At 35.7% G+C, this 19,103-nt stretch overlaps 1 protein-coding gene and 1 long non-coding RNA gene across 3 annotated transcripts; one reads left to right on the top strand and one right to left on the bottom strand.

Annotated features, from left to right (window-relative positions):
• Positions 1 to 761: 761 nt before the first annotated feature.
• On the top strand, positions 762 to 7,153 carry LOC130416499 (NLR family CARD domain-containing protein 3-like; the record flags this gene model as incomplete). Its single annotated transcript, XM_056742275.1, has 6 exons — positions 762 to 787; positions 1,161 to 1,266; positions 2,804 to 3,014; positions 3,831 to 5,580; positions 5,910 to 6,083; positions 7,033 to 7,153. Coding segments are annotated over exons 1-6 (2,388 nt in total), but the record flags the coding sequence as incomplete, so codon positions are not given.
• An 8,721-nt stretch (positions 7,154 to 15,874) lies between these two features.
• LOC130417704 (uncharacterized) lies at positions 15,875 to 19,081 on the bottom strand. Of its 2 annotated transcripts, XR_008906210.1 has the most exons (5): positions 18,964 to 19,081; positions 18,248 to 18,318; positions 17,965 to 18,080; positions 17,011 to 17,150; positions 15,875 to 16,135 (listed from the first exon to the last, which is right to left on the bottom strand). It is a non-coding gene; the product is annotated as an uncharacterized LOC130417704 (long non-coding RNA). The 2 variants fall into 2 exon arrangements; XR_008906209.1 differs by having other exon boundaries at positions 15,875 to 17,150; positions 18,964 to 19,080.
• Between the last annotated feature and the right edge of the window lie 22 nt (positions 19,082 to 19,103).

Genomic DNA, 19,103 nt, shown 5'->3' with positions numbered 1-19,103 from the left:
TAATGTTCTCATTGACTCCTTGCTGGAAAGTGATGGTATAACAATCATTTATAACAATGTTTGGCATATTGATATTGTACAATTTTAGTGAAATGTCAATTTAAATGGATGTTTACTCCTGTCAATTGAAAAATAATGTTTTTTTTAAATAAAAATATTTTTTTATATATCGGGAAACAAAGCTCTTAATTTGTCTCTTTAAGAATTTCTGTAATCAGTATTTGTTCTCCTTCTATAATCTGCTGTAATCAAAATATTTTTTACCCAAGGTGGTTCACTTTTATAGCACACTTCTGATATGGATTTTATTTTATAATAGTTGTAAAACATAATATAACGTTTGGTGGCTCCTCCTCCTCCAAAGGTAGCTGCAGGTGAAAGTCAAACTTTTACAGCAGGAGCCTTACAGTAAAGTCTCGTTTAAGAAAATAAAAAAATAACCAGCTAAAACGGTAAGTATAAACAGTCTAATGTTTATTCAGTATAGATTCAATATTGTCTTGCTCTGAACATCACATTAAGTTTATTGGTTGAAGAACTGTCTTGGAAATATTGTGTTATTTTTGGAATCAGAAAGTGTGTTTATAAACTCGAAACATTAAAAGAGACGTTTTGATCATTTAGTTTCACGGTTTAAAGATCAAATGTGCAGCTCAATGTCAATGACTGATTTGAAAGAATGTTTGATATGAAAAATAACTCATCAGTATTTTGTTTACAGGTTTGAGATTAACTCTTTATATTCTTACACTGTGTTCATCATGAATCTCTCCACAGAGACAGAAGGGTGAGATAATCGTAAAGATTTTAATAAACAAAAGTACTTTTTATTATAATTGAAAAATGTTTGTCTATAGTTAGATATGTTTGCACCAGACCAAAATTTAGCCTTCAATTGTTTTGAACAATTTTGTTTTGAACAAATAACAACTTATTTTAATTTAAATGGTTTCAGTTTGAAGTTGATTTATTATTTGTGGTTGTATAAGAATGAAAATGTATGAAACTTGTAGACACATTTAAAAATATATTTTTGTGAATTATTTTTATATATATTTTTATCATTTATATAAATGATTAATAATTGGTGAAATAAAAGTTCTTTATTGAAAAATGCATAACACTGAACATAAAGTTAACTCTGTTTAATGTTGTTTTAGTTTGACTCGTGGAGAGTCTCCTAAACCCAGCTGTGTGTCTATGAAGAGTGATAGATCAATGGATATTCCACTTCACTTCAGTTCAGGAGACTGTGATGATACAGATGTGAGGTGAGAACAGTCTGATGGTTTAGACGAGTAAATCACTTCATCATCTTTATTCTCTGATCTGAGTCTGTGCTGTTGATGTTACTGCTGATATTCACTGAACACTTTACTAACATATACACACATTAATCCATGTGTTCACTGTATGGTAACAGATATTTCATTTATCATTAAATTACAGTAACACAACAAATGGATCATTCAAAGGGAAGCACATGGATTCTGTTTTCCAGGTAGGTGTCTGTGTGTGTGCATGTATTTTGTGTTGTGATTATTCATCATCGGATTCATTCATGTATGGGTGTTGTGATATAATACAGTTAGACTTGGTCCTGAAATATACAATTTAGAATAAACTCGCACCACATGCACATAAATCACAGATGTCTGGTGGCCTTAATAAAAAAAATGTGTTAGCTTACAGCAGAATGTTTCTATACATATACTTAATGTACTTAATGTAAATGTTTATTTGGGATATGTTTTACATTGTTTCTGTAAAAAAATGTCTTTCGTAGTATTTTATTAAAACTGACAGTAATTTATTGTACATACAATTGATTTAAATTCAATATCATGTTCATTCACACAGTTTGTTCAGAGATGCTCTTTTTCAAATTATGTTTTCAAAAATGATTTTACCCCAAAATATTTTTATAAACCTAAAAACAAAGCTGTATGTTTAAGGGGCGTTTCATGAGATTATTTTACTGGCAGTCGTACTGCAGCTTTACACAGATAACTGCTATCATTGCTGGTGATCATAAACCATGATGTCTAAGTTCAAACTGATTCATTGCAGTAAGAAGTCACGATCATATAGATTTTACATAGATCTCAGTGTGTTATCAATGCTGATGTGTATTTGATGCTGTTAAGGCAGACACTGTTGTCAGATGCAGGAAGAATTCACAACTTTAATAAACACTCACAAGGATAAAAAAAGATTACTAGAGTTCAGTTGGGGAGCTGCCAAAACGGGGATCTGTAAACCAGGGCAGTGTAAACAGGCTCGAGCGCTCAGCCAGGGGGGATGAGGGTGATGGACGGAAACGGAGGGCAAGGTGGCCGTGTAAGGGAAAGTCGGAGAGTTTTCATGAAATGGGACTTAAGCAATTAAGAAAACTATATGTTAACGAAAATGAGAATTAAAAACTTTCATGATTCTGCCTTCCTAGCAGTTATTTCTCGTTCTGACTGACGGGATCATGACAGCCCCACTTGTGTTTGTGTTGGAAGCACTTGGCCATTGATTGTGCCTTGTGCTCTCCTGTCTTGCGTCTTAGCCCCGTCCCCTTGTTTGCATATTCATTATCCCATTATCAGGTCACGCCCTTCAACTGTTTCCCTCCTTATGCCTCTTTTGTTCCACTCCTATTCAATTCCATTGTGTTTGTTGTCCTGTGCTGGATAGTTTGTCTACATCCACATCTTGTCCTGTTGCCCCGGTCTGATTTTAAGTTTCAGTTTCATGACATTTCCTGCCCTTATGAAATAACACATAATAATATTATGTGTTTGAACAATGGTTTCAGGAGCTTGAGCACAAACTCATCTCTCTGATGAAGAAAGAGCTGAAGATCTTAAGGAGTCTACTGAGTCCAGATTACCCATCATGCTCTGAGAGAGAAGAGGAGGATGATGAAGATCAGATCAGAGTCAGAGAGATGTTTCTGAAGATCACACTGAACGTCCTGAAGAAGATGAAGCAGACAGACCTCGCTAACAAACTACAGACTAGTAAGAGCTCTCAGTCATGTGACTATTACATCACTTTACCTTCAGACGAACAGACACAGTGTCTGTATTTGCTGATGATTATTAGTGAAATTACATTTACAGTTAATAAATCCACAGAATAGAACCATGAAGCTTTTTGTGTTCATCTAATGTCATTGTAGTAGAGCAGGCGGGGCGAGACCGTGGTTCGAGTCCGGTGAGTAATTGTGAATTAGTGCCAGCTGTGCGCACACCGGGCTCGAATCACGTAGGAAATTGGGAGCATATAAAAGGAACGAGCGACCGGACCGTCGAAGAGAGAGGACCGGGCCCGAACATATTTATATTTATATTTATATTTATATTTATATTTATATTTATATTTATATTTATATTTATATTTATATTTATATTTATATTTATATTTATATTTATATTTATATTTATATTTATATTTATATTTGTTTGTGTTTGTGTTTGTGTTTGTGTTTGTGTTTGTGTTTGTGTTTGTGTTTGTGTTTGTGTTTGTGTTTGTGTTCGTGTTTATGTTATTTCGCCGGCGGTCGTCCGTGAGGGGCCGCCGGCTGTTATTGTTTATATTAAAACTTTGTTTAAATGTTTGCCGGTTCCCGACTCCTTCCTTCCCTTTTATGGAGGTTTATTACAGTCATGATCATCAAAATCTTAAAAAACTTTTCAGTCAAATAAAATAACAGATTAGGCAAAATAAGAAAATAAGAAAATATAAATGAATAAAAAAAATATACATGTTCTTACATTTAGAATTAAGGATTTCCCCAATCGTATACATATATTTCTATTTATATTCCCTTTGTTTATCAGAATTTGCCCCTGTATACATGAAGAAACACAAATCCAGACTAAAAGAGCAATTCCAGAGAATGAATGAAGGAATCTCAGCTCATGGAAGCTCAACACTTGTGAATGAGATCTACACAGATCTGTACATCACAGAGGGAGGGAGTGAAGACATCAATAATGAACACGAGGTGAGACAGATTGAGACAGCATCCAGAAGATCACAGACACAAGAAACACAAATCAAATGTAATGACATCTTTAAAGTCTCACCTGAACAAAACAAACCCATCAGAAGTGTGCTGACTAAAGGAGTCGCTGGAATTGGAAAAACAGTCTCTGTGCAGAAGTTCATTCTGGACTGGACTGAAGGAAAAACAAATCAAGATCTTCACTTGATATTTCCACTTCCTTTCAGAGAACTGAATCTGATCAAAGAGAAAAATATCAGTCTGATGGATGTTCTTCATCTGTTCTTCACAGATACAAAAGAACTGAGATCAACAGACTTTGATGATTATAAAGTTGTGTTTATCTTTGATGGTCTGGATGAGTGTCGTCTTCCTCTAGATTTCTCAAAGAATCCGAGTTTGTTTGATGTCAGAGAATCAGCGTCAGTGGATGTGCTGCTGACAAACCTCATCAAGGGGAATCTGCTTCCTTCTGCTCTGATCTGGATCACCTCTCGACCAGCAGCAGCCAATCAGATTCCTCCTGAGTGTGTTGATCTGATCACAGATGTACGAGGATTCAATGACCCTCAGAAGGACGAGTATTTCAGGAAGAGAATCAATGATGAGAGTCTGGCCAACAGAATCATCACACACATGAAATCATCCAGAAGTCTGTACATCATGTGTCACATCCCAGTCTTCTGCTGGATTTCAGCCACTGTTCTCCAGAGAATGTTGAGTGAAGCAGAGAGTCAAGCACAGATCCCCAAGACTCTCACTCAAATGTTCACACACTTCCTGATGTTTCAGATCAAACTGAAGAGTCAGAAGTATGATGGGAAATGTGAGGTAGATCTTCAGCAGGCTAGAAAGAGTCTTGAGTCACTGGGAAAACTGGCTTTTCAACAGCTGGAGAAAGGGAACCTGATCTTCTATGAGGAGGATCTGAGAGAGTGTGACATTGATGTCAGAGAAGCGTCAGTGTACTCAGGAGTTTGTACTCAGATCTTCAGAGAGGAGTTTGGACTGAACCTGGGGAAGGTGTTCAGCTTTGTGCATCTGAGCTTTCAGGAGTTTCTCGCTGCTTTATTTGTGTTTGTGTCATTTCTTCAGCAAACATCAGGACCCATCATGAGTGATTTACTGAAGAGTGAAGTGGACAAGGCCTTACAGAGTGAGAACGGACACCTGGATCTTTACCTCAGATTTCTTCTGGGTCTTTCACTTGGGTCCAGTCAGACAATCTTACGAGATCTGATGACACAGACAGGAAGAAGCTCTGACAGTAATCAGGAAATAGTCGAGTACATTAAGAAGAAGATCAGAAAGAATCTCTCTCTAGAGAAATCCATCAATCTGTTTCACTGTCTGAATGAACTTAATGATCATTCTCTAGTGCAGGAATTACAAACATTTGTGAACAGAAGAGATGACTTTAGTCCTACTGGAGTCCGTCTCTCTTCTGCTCAGTGGTCGGCTCTGGTGTTTGTGTTACTGAACTCAGAAGAGAAGCTGGATGAGTTTAATCTGAGGAAATATGATCCATCAGATGAATGTCTTCTGAGGCTTCTGCCAGTGATCAAAGTATCCAGAACAGCTGAGTGAGTCATTTAACTGCATTTCACCTGAACATCTAACAGTCATATTACTGTAACAGTTATCAGTTAATGTTGTGTACATGATCAGAGACATCATTTAAAATATGAAGGAATTGTTCACTGCATCTATAGAGTGAGAGCTGCTTTCTTGTGCTCTTCTTTTTTACTTATTTGTTTGTCTTTTATTTATTTATAATTGTCTGTCAGGGTTCAGTTCTTGCAGTAATTCTCTATCAGGTGCAGATGTTACTTCAGCTCTTGTGCAAATATTATCTCTTGATATGTTTATATCTTAGTGTGATAACAATGTTGTGTTGTTATTTCTCTCTCAGTCTGAGTGGCTGTAATCTGACAGAGAAAAGTTGTTCATCACTGGCGTCAGTTCTCACATCAAACTCCTCAAGTCTGAAAGAACTGAACTTGAGTAACAATGAACTGAAGGATTCAGGAGTGAAGCGGCTCTCTGATGGACTGAAGAACACAAACTGTAAACTGAAGACACTAAAGTAAGAAAACTCCCAAATACAGTGAAACGTGTGTTGGTATCAAGTTCACTAGAGTTCCTTCTAAAAGTTCATGTGAATCATCTTCATATAATGTTGTTGATCATAGAGACTCAACAGTGACTGTCAGTCACTGATCATTTCACAATGAGAAATAACTGTGAGACACTTTAACCAAAAACACATCAGATTTAAATAGTGAATTAATCATGAGACTACAATATTTTTTACAGCCTATTAAAATATATATAAATTAAAATGAAACAATCCTAGATTTGATTGTAAACATGTCATTGAGTTCTCTAATTTATTCTTCTTCTCTCTTCAGTCTGTATAACTGCAGTATTGGATCTGAAGGTTGTGTTGCTCTGACTTCAGCTCTGAGATCAAACCCCTCACATCTGACACATCTGGATCTGAGACATAATAATCCAGAAGATTCAGGAGTGAAGCTGCTCTCTGATCTACTGAAGGATCCACACTGTCAACTACAGACACTACTGTGAGTTACCGATTCAATTGTAATTTTTTTATTATAAACTCACTATTTTTAATTATCACAAGTGACTGTCAAGTATATTTGCAGTTTATGTTTTGCTGTTTCATTCTTTTTTTTTTGTTAGTTTGATGTATTAACACTACTTGTATTATGTTTTCTCTTGGATTTTCTCATTCTACTTTTATTAAAATAATGTGTAAATCCTTTTGGATAAAAACATTTTTCTAATTAATAAATGTAATTTTATCATATAAGTTGCTCTCAATTTACTTGAAGTTAAACATGACACTTTTGTTGAGTTGCTCGACAGACACACATCATGTTTTGCTAAAGTTCACTGTCACTCATCGAAGTTGTCAAGCTTTCATTGAAAATTAATGAGATCAATTTGTTTGGATTATAAATGCATTATTTAAATTTTAACTCAATGTTGTGTTGTTATTTCTCTCTCAGTCTGAGTGGCTGTAATCTGACAGAGAAAAGTTGTTCATCACTGGCGTCAGTTCTCAGATCAAACTCCTCAAGTCTGACAGAACTGAACCTGAGTGACAATAAACTGAAGGATTCAGGAGTGAAGCTGCTCTCTGATGGACTGAAGAATACAAACTGTAAACTGAAGACACTAAAGTAAGAAAATCCTTAAACCAATAATGTTAAATCTTTGTATTATGTAAATGGAAGAAAAGTTCATGTGAATCATCTTCAAATAATGTTATTGATCATAGAGACTCAACACTCAACACTGACTGTCAGTCAATGACTCTCTGTTGATTCATATTATTCTGATAATTTCTTACTGTGAGAAATAACTGTGAAACGCTTTAACCAAACACACATCTGATGTAAATACAGAATTAATCATGAGACTTCAATATTTTTTATTACAGCCTATTAAAATATATACCAACTAAAATGAACCAATCCTAGATATTATTATAAAAATGTCATTGAGTTCTCTAATTTTTTCTTCTTCTCTCTTCAGTCTGTATAACTGCAGTATTGGATCTGAAGGTTGTGTTGCTCTGATTTCAGCTCTGAGATCAAACCCCTCACATCTGACACATCTGGATCTGAGACATAATAATCCAGGAGATTCAGGAGTGAAGCTGCTCTCTGATCTACTGAAGGATCCACACTGTCATCTACAGAAACTACTGTGAGTTACTGAATAAACCATTTTAAAAAACAACTGCCACAGTGTAAAAAGTTGAGAAATCTTTAATATTAAACTCAACAAAGTGTTAGAAAAACTTTTAAGTTTACTGAACTTTTGGACAAGATGTTTGCATGACACACCTACACACACACACACCTACACACACACACATACACACACACCGTTTTAAATTAAACCAACTTTTACATAAATGTCAACAGCTACATTTGTGAGTTTACACAAATAAGTCCACCCAACCTTACTTTCTTCTGCAAAACACCAAAGCCGTTGGTAGTCATAAACTTCTATTGTATGGATACAAAACCAACAAGAAGTGCAAGCACCACCACGGTGCCAAGCACCAGTCCTAGGAGTCAATGAATAATACAAAGTCTTGTTCCAATAGATTGAAGAATGGCCGAGATACAGCCTCCACAACATTTTTGGGTCAACTTTGAAATGTTTGCGATTTCATAACTTTTGAACAAGAACAAAAATCACTATTATTTTTGGTCACGTCTCTGCAGCTCAGTCTAGAGATAATATAAGCAAATTTCTAGGACTAGATGCGATAACACGCAATACTGTACTTTTTCCAAATGGCCCTACTGTTACGGGCGGAGTCTTAATGAAACACTTGGAAATGCGATGAGCGTGAGGAGTGAATGACATGTGCGGAGTAGAATTATTGTGGATCAATGGTTCAAAAGTTACACCCGTTTGAAAAGTGAATTTTTTTAACTGCTGGTGGCCCTATAAAGTAAGTGATAGAGAAGTAGTCACGTGACTAATGAGTATTGAGTGTGCCACATTTAATCATTTTCCTACGTACGGTTCATAGTGCTACCATAGACTGCCATTAGTTAAGAATAATAGTGATACTAACAGGATCAATAGGGGCCATAGCCCTTCGGGGCTTGGCCCCTAATGACAAGACAATGTGGACCAACATTTTTGGTTACAAACATTCTTCAAAGTATCTTCTTTTGTGTTCTGCAGAATAAGTCATAAAGGTTTGGAATGACACAAGGTGTAAATCATGAAAGAATTTTCGTTTTTTGGGTGACCAGTTGTTATAAACCTGTATACATTTCTTTGTTGTGCTGAACACAGAAAAACACGACAGTTTGAAACTAATCTGTTTTAGGTCATGATTGACTCCCATAGTAGTCCTTTTTAATTTTTGTCTCCAATCAACAAAATAATCTTTATAGGGGACATTTTGAGGACTCATTTTATGCTGTATATACAAAAGAATTACCTATTAAAAATCTTTGTACAAGTTACTTTATTACCTTTGTTTGGAGATATTTTTAAGTTTAGTTTTTACAGTTGTATCACTTTTGTGTTCAAGTGAATGTCATATAAATGTTTTGTAATCACACTTGTGTCAATGTTGGCGTGGTAGCTTTTCTTGTATTGTGTTCTCTCTTGGAATAATTTAATATGATTTGTAAGTATAAAGTCATCCTGATATGATGTTGATAATGACTGAAATGAGTGTATATTAATATCATATCTGATGTTTCTCTTCAATGTATTACAGTATTGAGCCTCAAGGGAATCAATCACATGCAGAGTGAAAGGATTCACTTCATTCAGTAAAGATCATCTGTGCCTTTTTCTCTTTGAAGACTGTGACATCAACGGTGACATCTGTGAAGCGCTAAAAGTGTAGATGTAAAGATGTGTTTTAATTAAATATAGTATTATTATTGTAATTTGTATAACATTATGTATCATCCTGCAGTCTCTGAGCTCCTAAAGTCTGGCGTGTGTCTGACCATAATACATGTTTACACGGTCAATTGGCACCAAGATTTTGGGCTTTAAATTAATTTTATTATGAATTGACTGAAAATAAAATAAATATAATGACATATTTTTTTATCAGCAACAGACAAATTGATAATTAAACAAACGTTGACATAAAACAATATAATGACTTTTCCATATGTGAGGGAGTGTCAATGGTGATGAATATTGATGTGTTTCACACCTGGAGAGATAAAGACTCAACACATATAATGGACATCAAGGTGGAATGTTCTGAATCAACTGGAACAAAGAATGTGATCACACATTAATAATATGTTTGATTGTTAGTTTATTTTTCAAATAGTTCAGACTTTGATCAACATGAGCACACAGTTACACATCATATGTCTGACATGTGTCATGTCTTTATCATGCACTGATTTGCAATGCACAGAGATTCAGTGATGCAGCAACTTTCCTAAAAGAAAACGATTGTAAATAATTGTAAACATAAATTGTGCAAAGTATTAATAAAAAATATAAATACCAACCATGTCCATGTGTAACAAAAACAACACTTTATTGGTGCTGTGGAATGATCTCCGCTGAGTCCAATCGCTCTTCACAATGAAATCGTTTATCATCAGAGCCGCAATCCTTAAATAAAATGAAAGCAAACTTTTTGTCTTTGTATAGAATCATCTGAAGGCTCGCAGCACAAGTGCAGTAGAACATCACCCAGACGTGCAGTAAAATCAACATATTTGACCAATATTCTTGCTGTTTTGTTTTCGGTAATGAGGCATTGAATTCGGGGGTTGATTAGAGTTACTGCATGGAACAGCAGAATGGATTGTTTCCCAGAAGATGAGTTTAAACGTTAATGTATTGGTGTACCGTTATTGAATTGGGTCAAAATAAGGCGATCAAGCGAGCCTGACTAGCATGTATTTACAGATGCCAGCGTCTGAACACTTGTGTACCGTAAGCAGCAAGCAAACGTGCCGGCCGCAATTGCAACGGAACATTTACATTTAGGCATTTGGCAGACGCTTTTATCGAAAGCGACTAACATTGCTTTATCCTATACATCAGTGGTTCTCAACTCTGGCCCGCGAGATCCATTTTCCTGCAGAGTTTTGCCCCAACTCTGATAAAACACCTGTTGAGGCTAATCAGTGACTTCAGGAACAGACGCGTTCAACTTAATGTTGGGCTGCGCAGACTGTTTGGCATATCGCATTATAGTACCGCGAGAGCGATTCAAATCCGTAAAGAACAATCTGCAGTTGAATTGCTCTCGCGGTACTTAAATGTCATACGCTGATAGATTTGCGCAGCGCCGCATTTAGTTGAACGCGTCTATTGCTAAAGACGCTGATTAGCTTGTTTAGGTGTTTTATATCAGAGTTCGGGCTAAACTCGTCAGGAAAATGGATCTCGCGGGCCAGAGTTGAGAACCACTGCCCTATGCCACTACGGCTCGGCACCCTCACCCTGTAATATCCCAGGGGTTTTCCATATCCGGTTGCATGTTGTCTCCACACTGTTTCTTCTTCTAGTTAAGGGAGAACTTCTCCTAGATTTATTCATAGAAGGTGTCTAACTATTTTTTAAGAAAGCCACCATCTATAGCCTTTTGTGGTGTTTGCTCCAACCAGATGGGCAGAAGGACACCTTATACTCTTTAAGTTGAAAGGTTGCATCAGGACTGAGCGCTCTATCCCAAAGGGGCGGAACTAGAGGATGACAGGCGGTCATATTCCTTCACCCCATTGGATGCTCCGCTAACTTTCAGACAGCAAACCTTCAAACGTTTGCACATGTGATCTGTGAGGACTGCTGTTTGCTTCAGTTTTTTAATAGAGTGATGAAATTATTTTCTGCAATACTTTTTCTGTGATATTTTCATAATAAAAACTGAATTAGTGAAACTTGTTTTTCAACAGTGTGCACATCTAAATAAACAATGTTTTTCTGTAGACGGACACTTCAAGCGTACACAGTGCTCGCAAATATAGAAAACATTCAGCAATCTACCAAAAACAATGCGCTATTATCATCTGAATTTACACATCTATAAATGTAGTCAGATAGAAAATGTTTTGCTAATAACAAAAAGTGAATATTTGCGATATAAAGACTGCACAGTACTGGATTATACTGACAGCAGACTGAAGATACTCTTCTCTTTCGACTCACTTTATAACTTTATACTGTTTAAAGCTACTAAAGTGATACTAAACTGGAATGGTTCAAAACTCCTTCTTCTTACAAATTATTTAACACGCTAGCTGTAATTGACTGTATTTGGGTACCATGCCAGTAACTGTTTGTTCTGGAAAATTGTATATTAAATTATTTTGTTTTTTATTTATTTATATAATACATTCTATAAATGCAGGCTAATTTTCAACCCATGATTGGAGCAAGAAATGAATGTGAACTAAGGAGAAACGGAAAGAGTTTCCAGGAGGACCTGAAAACCCCCGATTTAGATTTCGCGTCTAAAACCACCCAGAAAACTCAAGCTATATTTGCATTCTACTTTTTTTACTACTAGATTTAGTTATGCTGTGACTCCATCTTCATTGAGTTTGTCTATAATGGCTGGTTGGTTCTTGTCACATGACCAAATTTTGCTAGGTGGGTGGTGTCTGATTCATCTTTAAAATTATACAAATGATACAAAAAACATAATGTGGGAGACCAGTAGCACACTGAAGAAGAAACCTCAAGACAGCATCACTAAATAAAGAGCAGCTTTTTTGCATTTCTGTACATTGCAATGGAATTGCTGCATGAAGGTTTCTGAGGTGTGCCATGATAAAATCTCTAAACATTCAAGAGGAGGCGATCAAAGAGGATTTAAAAAATATAATCCTCATGCCTCACATTCAATCTTTCATTCTGTTGTGTTGGCAAAACATGTGGATCTTTTTACTTTTGTTGGTTTCACAGCCTGTCGGTGAGAGTGTTTTATAATAATACCTCATTTTAATATAACCATGTACTGTTACATCGTGTAATTCATTACAATCTAAAATGATTTTATCATGTTGTGTTTGCCAGGATACACTCTTGTGAATGTAATAACCTCTCATGAATCAGAAAAACATGTTCAAGAGGGAAACGATGTTAGTCTCTTCTGTAAGTACAGTGATGCTGTGTACAATCTACAGTGATACCATCAGTTTCAGAAATCAAACCTGATCTCCTCTTGTCCATCACTGAATCTGGATATGCAGTTAAAACTGATCCACTGGCACACTGGTTATCTGCTGAGGGTTATAAAGACACAAAAGTCGTGAAACTGTAAATCTCTTCTGCTAAAGTAACAGACGTCACACTATTATTGTGCTGTGGTGCCCAGGGTAACAGGAAACAACTTTCTGCTGCATAAAAACTTGCCGTCATTCTGCCATTGTGTGTCTGAATGATGCAGTGGTGAATGCTTTTGCATATTGTGATAGAAAAATCACTGATTTCTTTTGCCCCTTCATGACATCATTTGAGCTTACTGTCCATTTCCAAAACAAACATGTTAAGAGCACATATAAAATAAATAAAAAAATTATGTCACTCTCTCACCATCTCTTCAGTTTTTATATGTATCTTAAGCTTTGGTAAGTGCTATTATACATATTTTGCAGTACAGAAATGCAAAACTCTTTTTTCAGCTTCCAATTTTAATCTTTTTATGCTTGATTTTATAGTCTTTTGTTATTTTTTATAGGTGAAGCTAATGTAAATCTTATTCAGAAATGACATCTGTGTCTATAACTGAAGGACACAACATCACTCTGTCCTGTAAATATGATGGATCAGCTCACAATCTTCACTGGTATCAGCAGACGTCTGGATCAACATCATAGTTTCAGTGCTTATTATTTGGTTCTCTAGATAAATCATCAAATCTACTCCACCTCAAGCACATATGAGCATCAGACTTCATGGTAAGAAAACACAACAACACTGAACAATCTACAAAAACGATATACTGACTCACATCTAACAAGGAGGGTTTGTGTTCACTTTCTTTGTGTTCCAATCTTTTCATCATTTCATTATAGTAGCTGTTTTCCTTTCTAAAACACTTACTGCAAATGCTCAACCCATTGGGCTGAAGGGACAAACAAAACTTGGGTTTTATGGTAATTTCAGGATAAAATGTTTAGTTGTTTCAATATGTATGAATCCAAACACAATTCAAACACTAAGCTTACATCACGTGCCATGGTCATTACAAATGGGCATAATAAATGAAATACTCTGATATCTGAATTTTAAAATTATTCCTATAATGTATTTGCCAAAATATAGATTCACCAACTATTTTCCAAAAGTGCTGTCAAACACTGGATTGTTTTTATAATTTTCCAGAAGCTGGAGCTCTGAACCATTCCAGTTTAGTTTCTTTAGTATCTTTAAACACATCATACAGTTATTCTGAGTCAGATGAGAAAAATCATCCTATCACTTCTAGTCAGTAATCCAGTACAGAACAGTCTCTCTGTCACAAACATTGACTTTCTGCTATTAGCAAAACATTTTCTATCTGACTACATTTATAGATGTGTAAATTAAGATGATAAAAGCTTTTTGTTTTTGTCAGAATGTCTGAATGCCTTCTGTATTGCCCATTGTCACCTGTGTGAATGCAGCGTCCATTAAAGTACCTTCTGAACAGTTGTTGTTTTTCATTTTTAATTATTCATGAACTTCACATGTGTTTAAATGTGGAAAGAGTATCACAGAAAAACATTCTTGACGTCAATATTTGTTTTATTTAATTAGAATGGTTTCTATATGGGATCAGATTTGTTTAATTATTTTGAATAAATAACCTACGATTCGCATATTAAATATAGACAATTTCACAAACATTTTTTAAATCCACATATGGTCAAAAAGCGAACCATAAATACATCTTAGATGTTCCACAAAAATAAATGGAATTCACAAATAAATACAATGAGATTTGCAAATAAAAATAATTTACAAATGTATTTCAATGATATTTATTTGTAGATCGGTTGGGTTCAACCACTTTCCTCACAGTCTACCCGAGTGTGTACCGGGTTCTGACAAACCTGTTTTAAAGAAGACCTTGTTATCCAACAGTTCACACAGCCTCCGCGGTTTCTGGTGTTATGTCAGTCCCGACAATCTCAATCATCTCAATCTGTTCTTCACTTGTTTTAGCACCAATTGTATTGGCTTATGAATGTTCTGGTAAAGTTACATTTTGTGACTTTTATATATTTGCTTTATATTTTAGTTCAGAACAAATGTTTAAAATATCTTGGGAGACCTGATTTTCATAGTGAGGACATTATACAGAACTAGGTAAGAACTTATTTTAGGTGTTGAGAACATACAATTATTAATTTAAATGAGCTTATCGTGAGGGTAAACTAGACTTTTTTGGCAGAAATAACACAAATGTGTTAGTAAAAACACCTTACAATTCTGAGTCACACCAACCTAAAAAATTAAGCAAAATCCCTCGCTGGGTTAGGGTTACTCAAAAATGTAATTGGTTACAAAAACGTAACTTTAGCGTTCTTTTTTTCAGTGCATGAGTCAAATTATACTTTATACAATTTATAATCTGTTCAGTGCTTATTTACAGAAAAGTTTGTCTGTCTTATTAAATAATCAATCATATAAATATCTGGGTTTTTGGGATATTTTTTTGTGAATCAGATTCAGGGATATTGGCTCCAGAAGCATTACACTAGAAAGTCTTAATGTTCTCATTGACTCCTTGCTGGAAAGTGATGTTATCGGGATGTTTGGCATATTGATATTGTACAATTTTAGTGAAATGTCAATTTAAATGGACGTTTACTCATGTCAATTAAAAATGTGTTTTTATAAATAAAATATTTTTTTAGATCGGGAAACAAAGCTCTTAATTTGTCTCTTTAAGAATTTCTGTAATCCGTATTAGTCACAATTCTGTTAAAGCATCACACTAAAAAATGATGGGTTAAAAATAACCCAACTTGGGTTATTTTATAACCAAACCGCTGGGTCACTATTGCACCAGACCAACAGTAGTTAATTTGACCCAGCAAGATGGGTTGGTCATTTTTAACCCAACAGATGAGTTAAATATTCTACCCAAACGCTGGGGCAAATTAAATACAATTCTGGGTTGATACAACTACAGATTTGTTATATAGTGTACCCAAATGCTGGGTTAAATTAACCCATATGCCAGATAATGCTAACACATTACAGTACAATTTAAGAAAATAAATTGCAATAGACTACCCATAGCTATAAAACTGTTAAACTACAAACCTAGAACAGAATACATGCTATATGTATGCATATATTATGGAATAAAAAAATACAGAAGCAAAACAACAATGGAATCTCAGAATTTTTTTATTGTATTACATTCATTAATATCAACAATAGTGTAACTGGTGCAGTTAATATCACTAGATAGGAAAACATTCATAGCAAAACAACAATTATGAATGAACTGGCTGAACATTCAACATGCCAACAGTCAACTGTCTTGAACAAATTCTGAAATGCCCTCTGATCATTTCCCAGCGTCAGGATGTGGGGGTATGGTTTGCATGCCTTGGCCTCATTGAGCTACTCCACCATGTTTATTCCAGGCTAAAAAAGAAAGAATACAAGAGAGCAAGTGAGAGAGTGCGAGTGAGTAAGGACCAAATGTCTACAGACTACTATAGAAGAATTCTAATATAGACATTGTGAGGACCATTTTCCTGGTCCTCACTACAGAAATTATTGTTTTATTATAAAGTCTAGTTAGCTTGACAATTTGGAAAAGATTCAAAAGATTCAGGACCAAATGTCTACAGACTACTATAGAAGAATTCTAATATAGACATTGTGAGGACCATTTTCCTGGTCCTCACTACAGAAATTATTGTTTTATTATAAAGTCTAGTTAGCTTGACAATTTGGAAAAGATTCAGTGCATCTCTAATTCAAAATGTTGAACTGTATCATATGTTCTCAATTGTCCTAAAAAGCCATAAATCTACTGATGATCTATCATTACAATAAACATGATCAGAAAATCTGACTCTCCTATCTGGCCGATAGGCAGCCGAGTTAGGTGGTCAGATAGGTGGGCCGCAAATGGTTTGTAGATTTAGAAGACTTCTTTAGTCAACCTTACAGAGTCAGGTCCAAATGGGTTAAAATACAAAAGTGTCAACCTTCTGATAAATATGTTGATTTCTGCACTCAATACCTTTGTTGGTGCCTGTTTTAGAACAAATTACTGCATCAGAGGTAATTAGCCTGTGGCACTGCTGAGGTGTTCTAGAAGCACAGGATGCTTGTGTTGTAAGCTTGTAGAATGGCTATTTTCCGAATACTGTCAGGCTTTATTTGATGACTGTCCACAAAAGTATAGTAAAACAAACCTGGATATGCATGTGTGCTTGCACACATTCTTAAGCTCAGATATGTTGATAAAATAAATAAAGTTTCCCATTTAGATGTGCTTGAGGACTTACAGGCTTACGGTCGATGAAGGCCAAGCTGCATTCCTGAATGGTGTGGCGAACCACTTTCACACTGCGGCCACGGCCAACTTTGTAAGTTGTAGGTGGAAGCAAGGTTGGCAGCTGCCTCAGGGCGAGATCCCCAACACCATCTGTAGGAAGACATAGGTGTCAATACGATGTGGCATGGAATACCTCTGATTTTGTCATTCAATATCCAACTAAAATAAAACCCATGATAACTGTTACGTGCGGTTAATTCGCGCCCTGCAGCTGGTTAGTTTGTAGTGTAGTTAATCCTCCCATCAGTGGGCCGGACGGCAGCAGAGATTTAAGTATTTAAAAGAGCACCGGAGTACAGTCATTGCATTTCTTTGGCAGTAAACGTGATCATGGCTTGTTTTGCTTGCATTTTTTCTTACCGTCACCAGTCTTTAGGATAATGGCGATCTTGTAATGCAAGGTCAAATTTGAATATTTTTTCAAATGCGCCGCATTTTCTCCGCATAAATTGTGTGGCTTCATCACATAAAATTGCATAAATATAATGCATATTCCATCGCATTTTTACAGAAAACGTGCCGCAAAATTAAGGATTTTTGCCCGCGACAATCACAAAAAAATTAGTGCTATTAGTTACATCGGTACTGCTGTGTTGACTCTGTTGTAAAAAACTTGGACTTTTTTGTACACAATTAGCATAAAGAGGCTGACAGATTTATTTAACTCTATTCCTATTATGATATCACTCACTATTCTCAGAGCTCATGTTCGAGAAGGCTGTGAATTGTGCAAATACAGGTGTACAAATACATCGAAAGTAAATTTATACTTTTTAGTTAGCTATAGTTCTGATTCTGATAATGATAGTGGCCAAACTGATGTGAAATTGCAGTTTTTGGTCAAGCCCCTAAGAAGCCAGGGAAAACCCTGAATTTACAAGATCTTCATACAAGAATATATTACCTGGTGTTTATCCATCCAGGTGCCAGGCACAGGATCTTCTCAGCATAAATGGGTAGCCAAGTTTCAAACAATTTTGATGCAGCATCCCCTTGCAGGACAAGACTGTCCTGTGCAATCTATAAAATGGAAAACACATTTTTAAAACCAATTCAATGTGGCACAATAATAAAAGGTTATTAATAATGCGTCCCCATATTAATATCCTCAGAATTAATGTCTGAAAAGGACTTGAGTAGCAATGCAGACTTGATATGCTGTTGATGGGAAAACAAATATTTCTTACCTTTAAATTTGTCGACAAGGTCTGTCAGCTGCCACTCTGTCAAAGTGTTAATGACAAAGCTGTCCATTGATCTGAAACAAACACAAAAAGAGCTTAAGCAAAAAAACAATTGCTATTGTATTAACTATTCAGATTTCACTATGCAAAAGCAATGCAGACTAGCAGCAAAATGTAATCCAATGTGAAGATAACAGCCATTTTATTTAGCATCACAAAATATAGAGAAAACAATCTCTCCTTATACAATTCATATGACAAATTGCATGCATGTAAATTGTCTATTGTTTTACTTCACAAGAATATTTGTACAGCAGTGGTTCCCGAACTTTTTATTATATATTTCTTAAGTAAAAAAGCGCGCTCATTTATAGCCAGTTAAAATAATATAGCTAGCAAAGCAACTAACTGACAGCATGTTGGCTAGTAAACTAGGTAACTGCCGAATCACCTGGCTAGCTTGAAACTAGCTGGCAAATTAGACTGGTGAACTCAATAAACATGCCCATGGGCATTATGACCTTGTTTCATTAATTCATTAATATAATTCAGAGCAAACGGATAAGCTGTAACGTTAGGCGATCCATGATAACGGCTAAATGGCTAACGTTAGCTACGTTGTTAGCCAAACCAAAGCCTCGACAATATAAATATACTACATTAATAGGTAACGCAACACAGACAATCTGAATCAGACATGTATTATAAGTTACACAAACCTTTTATTATTCATTTGCCTCGCTGGATGATCAGTCAGGCTTTCTGCTGTGACGAGCACTCGGTGTGTGGACTCTTGACTCCCGTGACGATGTGATGACGTTCGAAGCACAAACAACCCACGTGCTGGGTCAACCGATGT

Source organism: Triplophysa dalaica, chromosome 3 (assembly GCF_015846415.1).
Source record: "Triplophysa dalaica isolate WHDGS20190420 chromosome 3, ASM1584641v1, whole genome shotgun sequence".
NCBI lineage: Eukaryota > Metazoa > Chordata > Actinopteri > Cypriniformes > Nemacheilidae > Triplophysa > Triplophysa dalaica.
The sequence above is the reverse complement of the archived record's forward strand: the minus strand, read 5'-3'. Positions and strand labels throughout refer to the sequence as shown.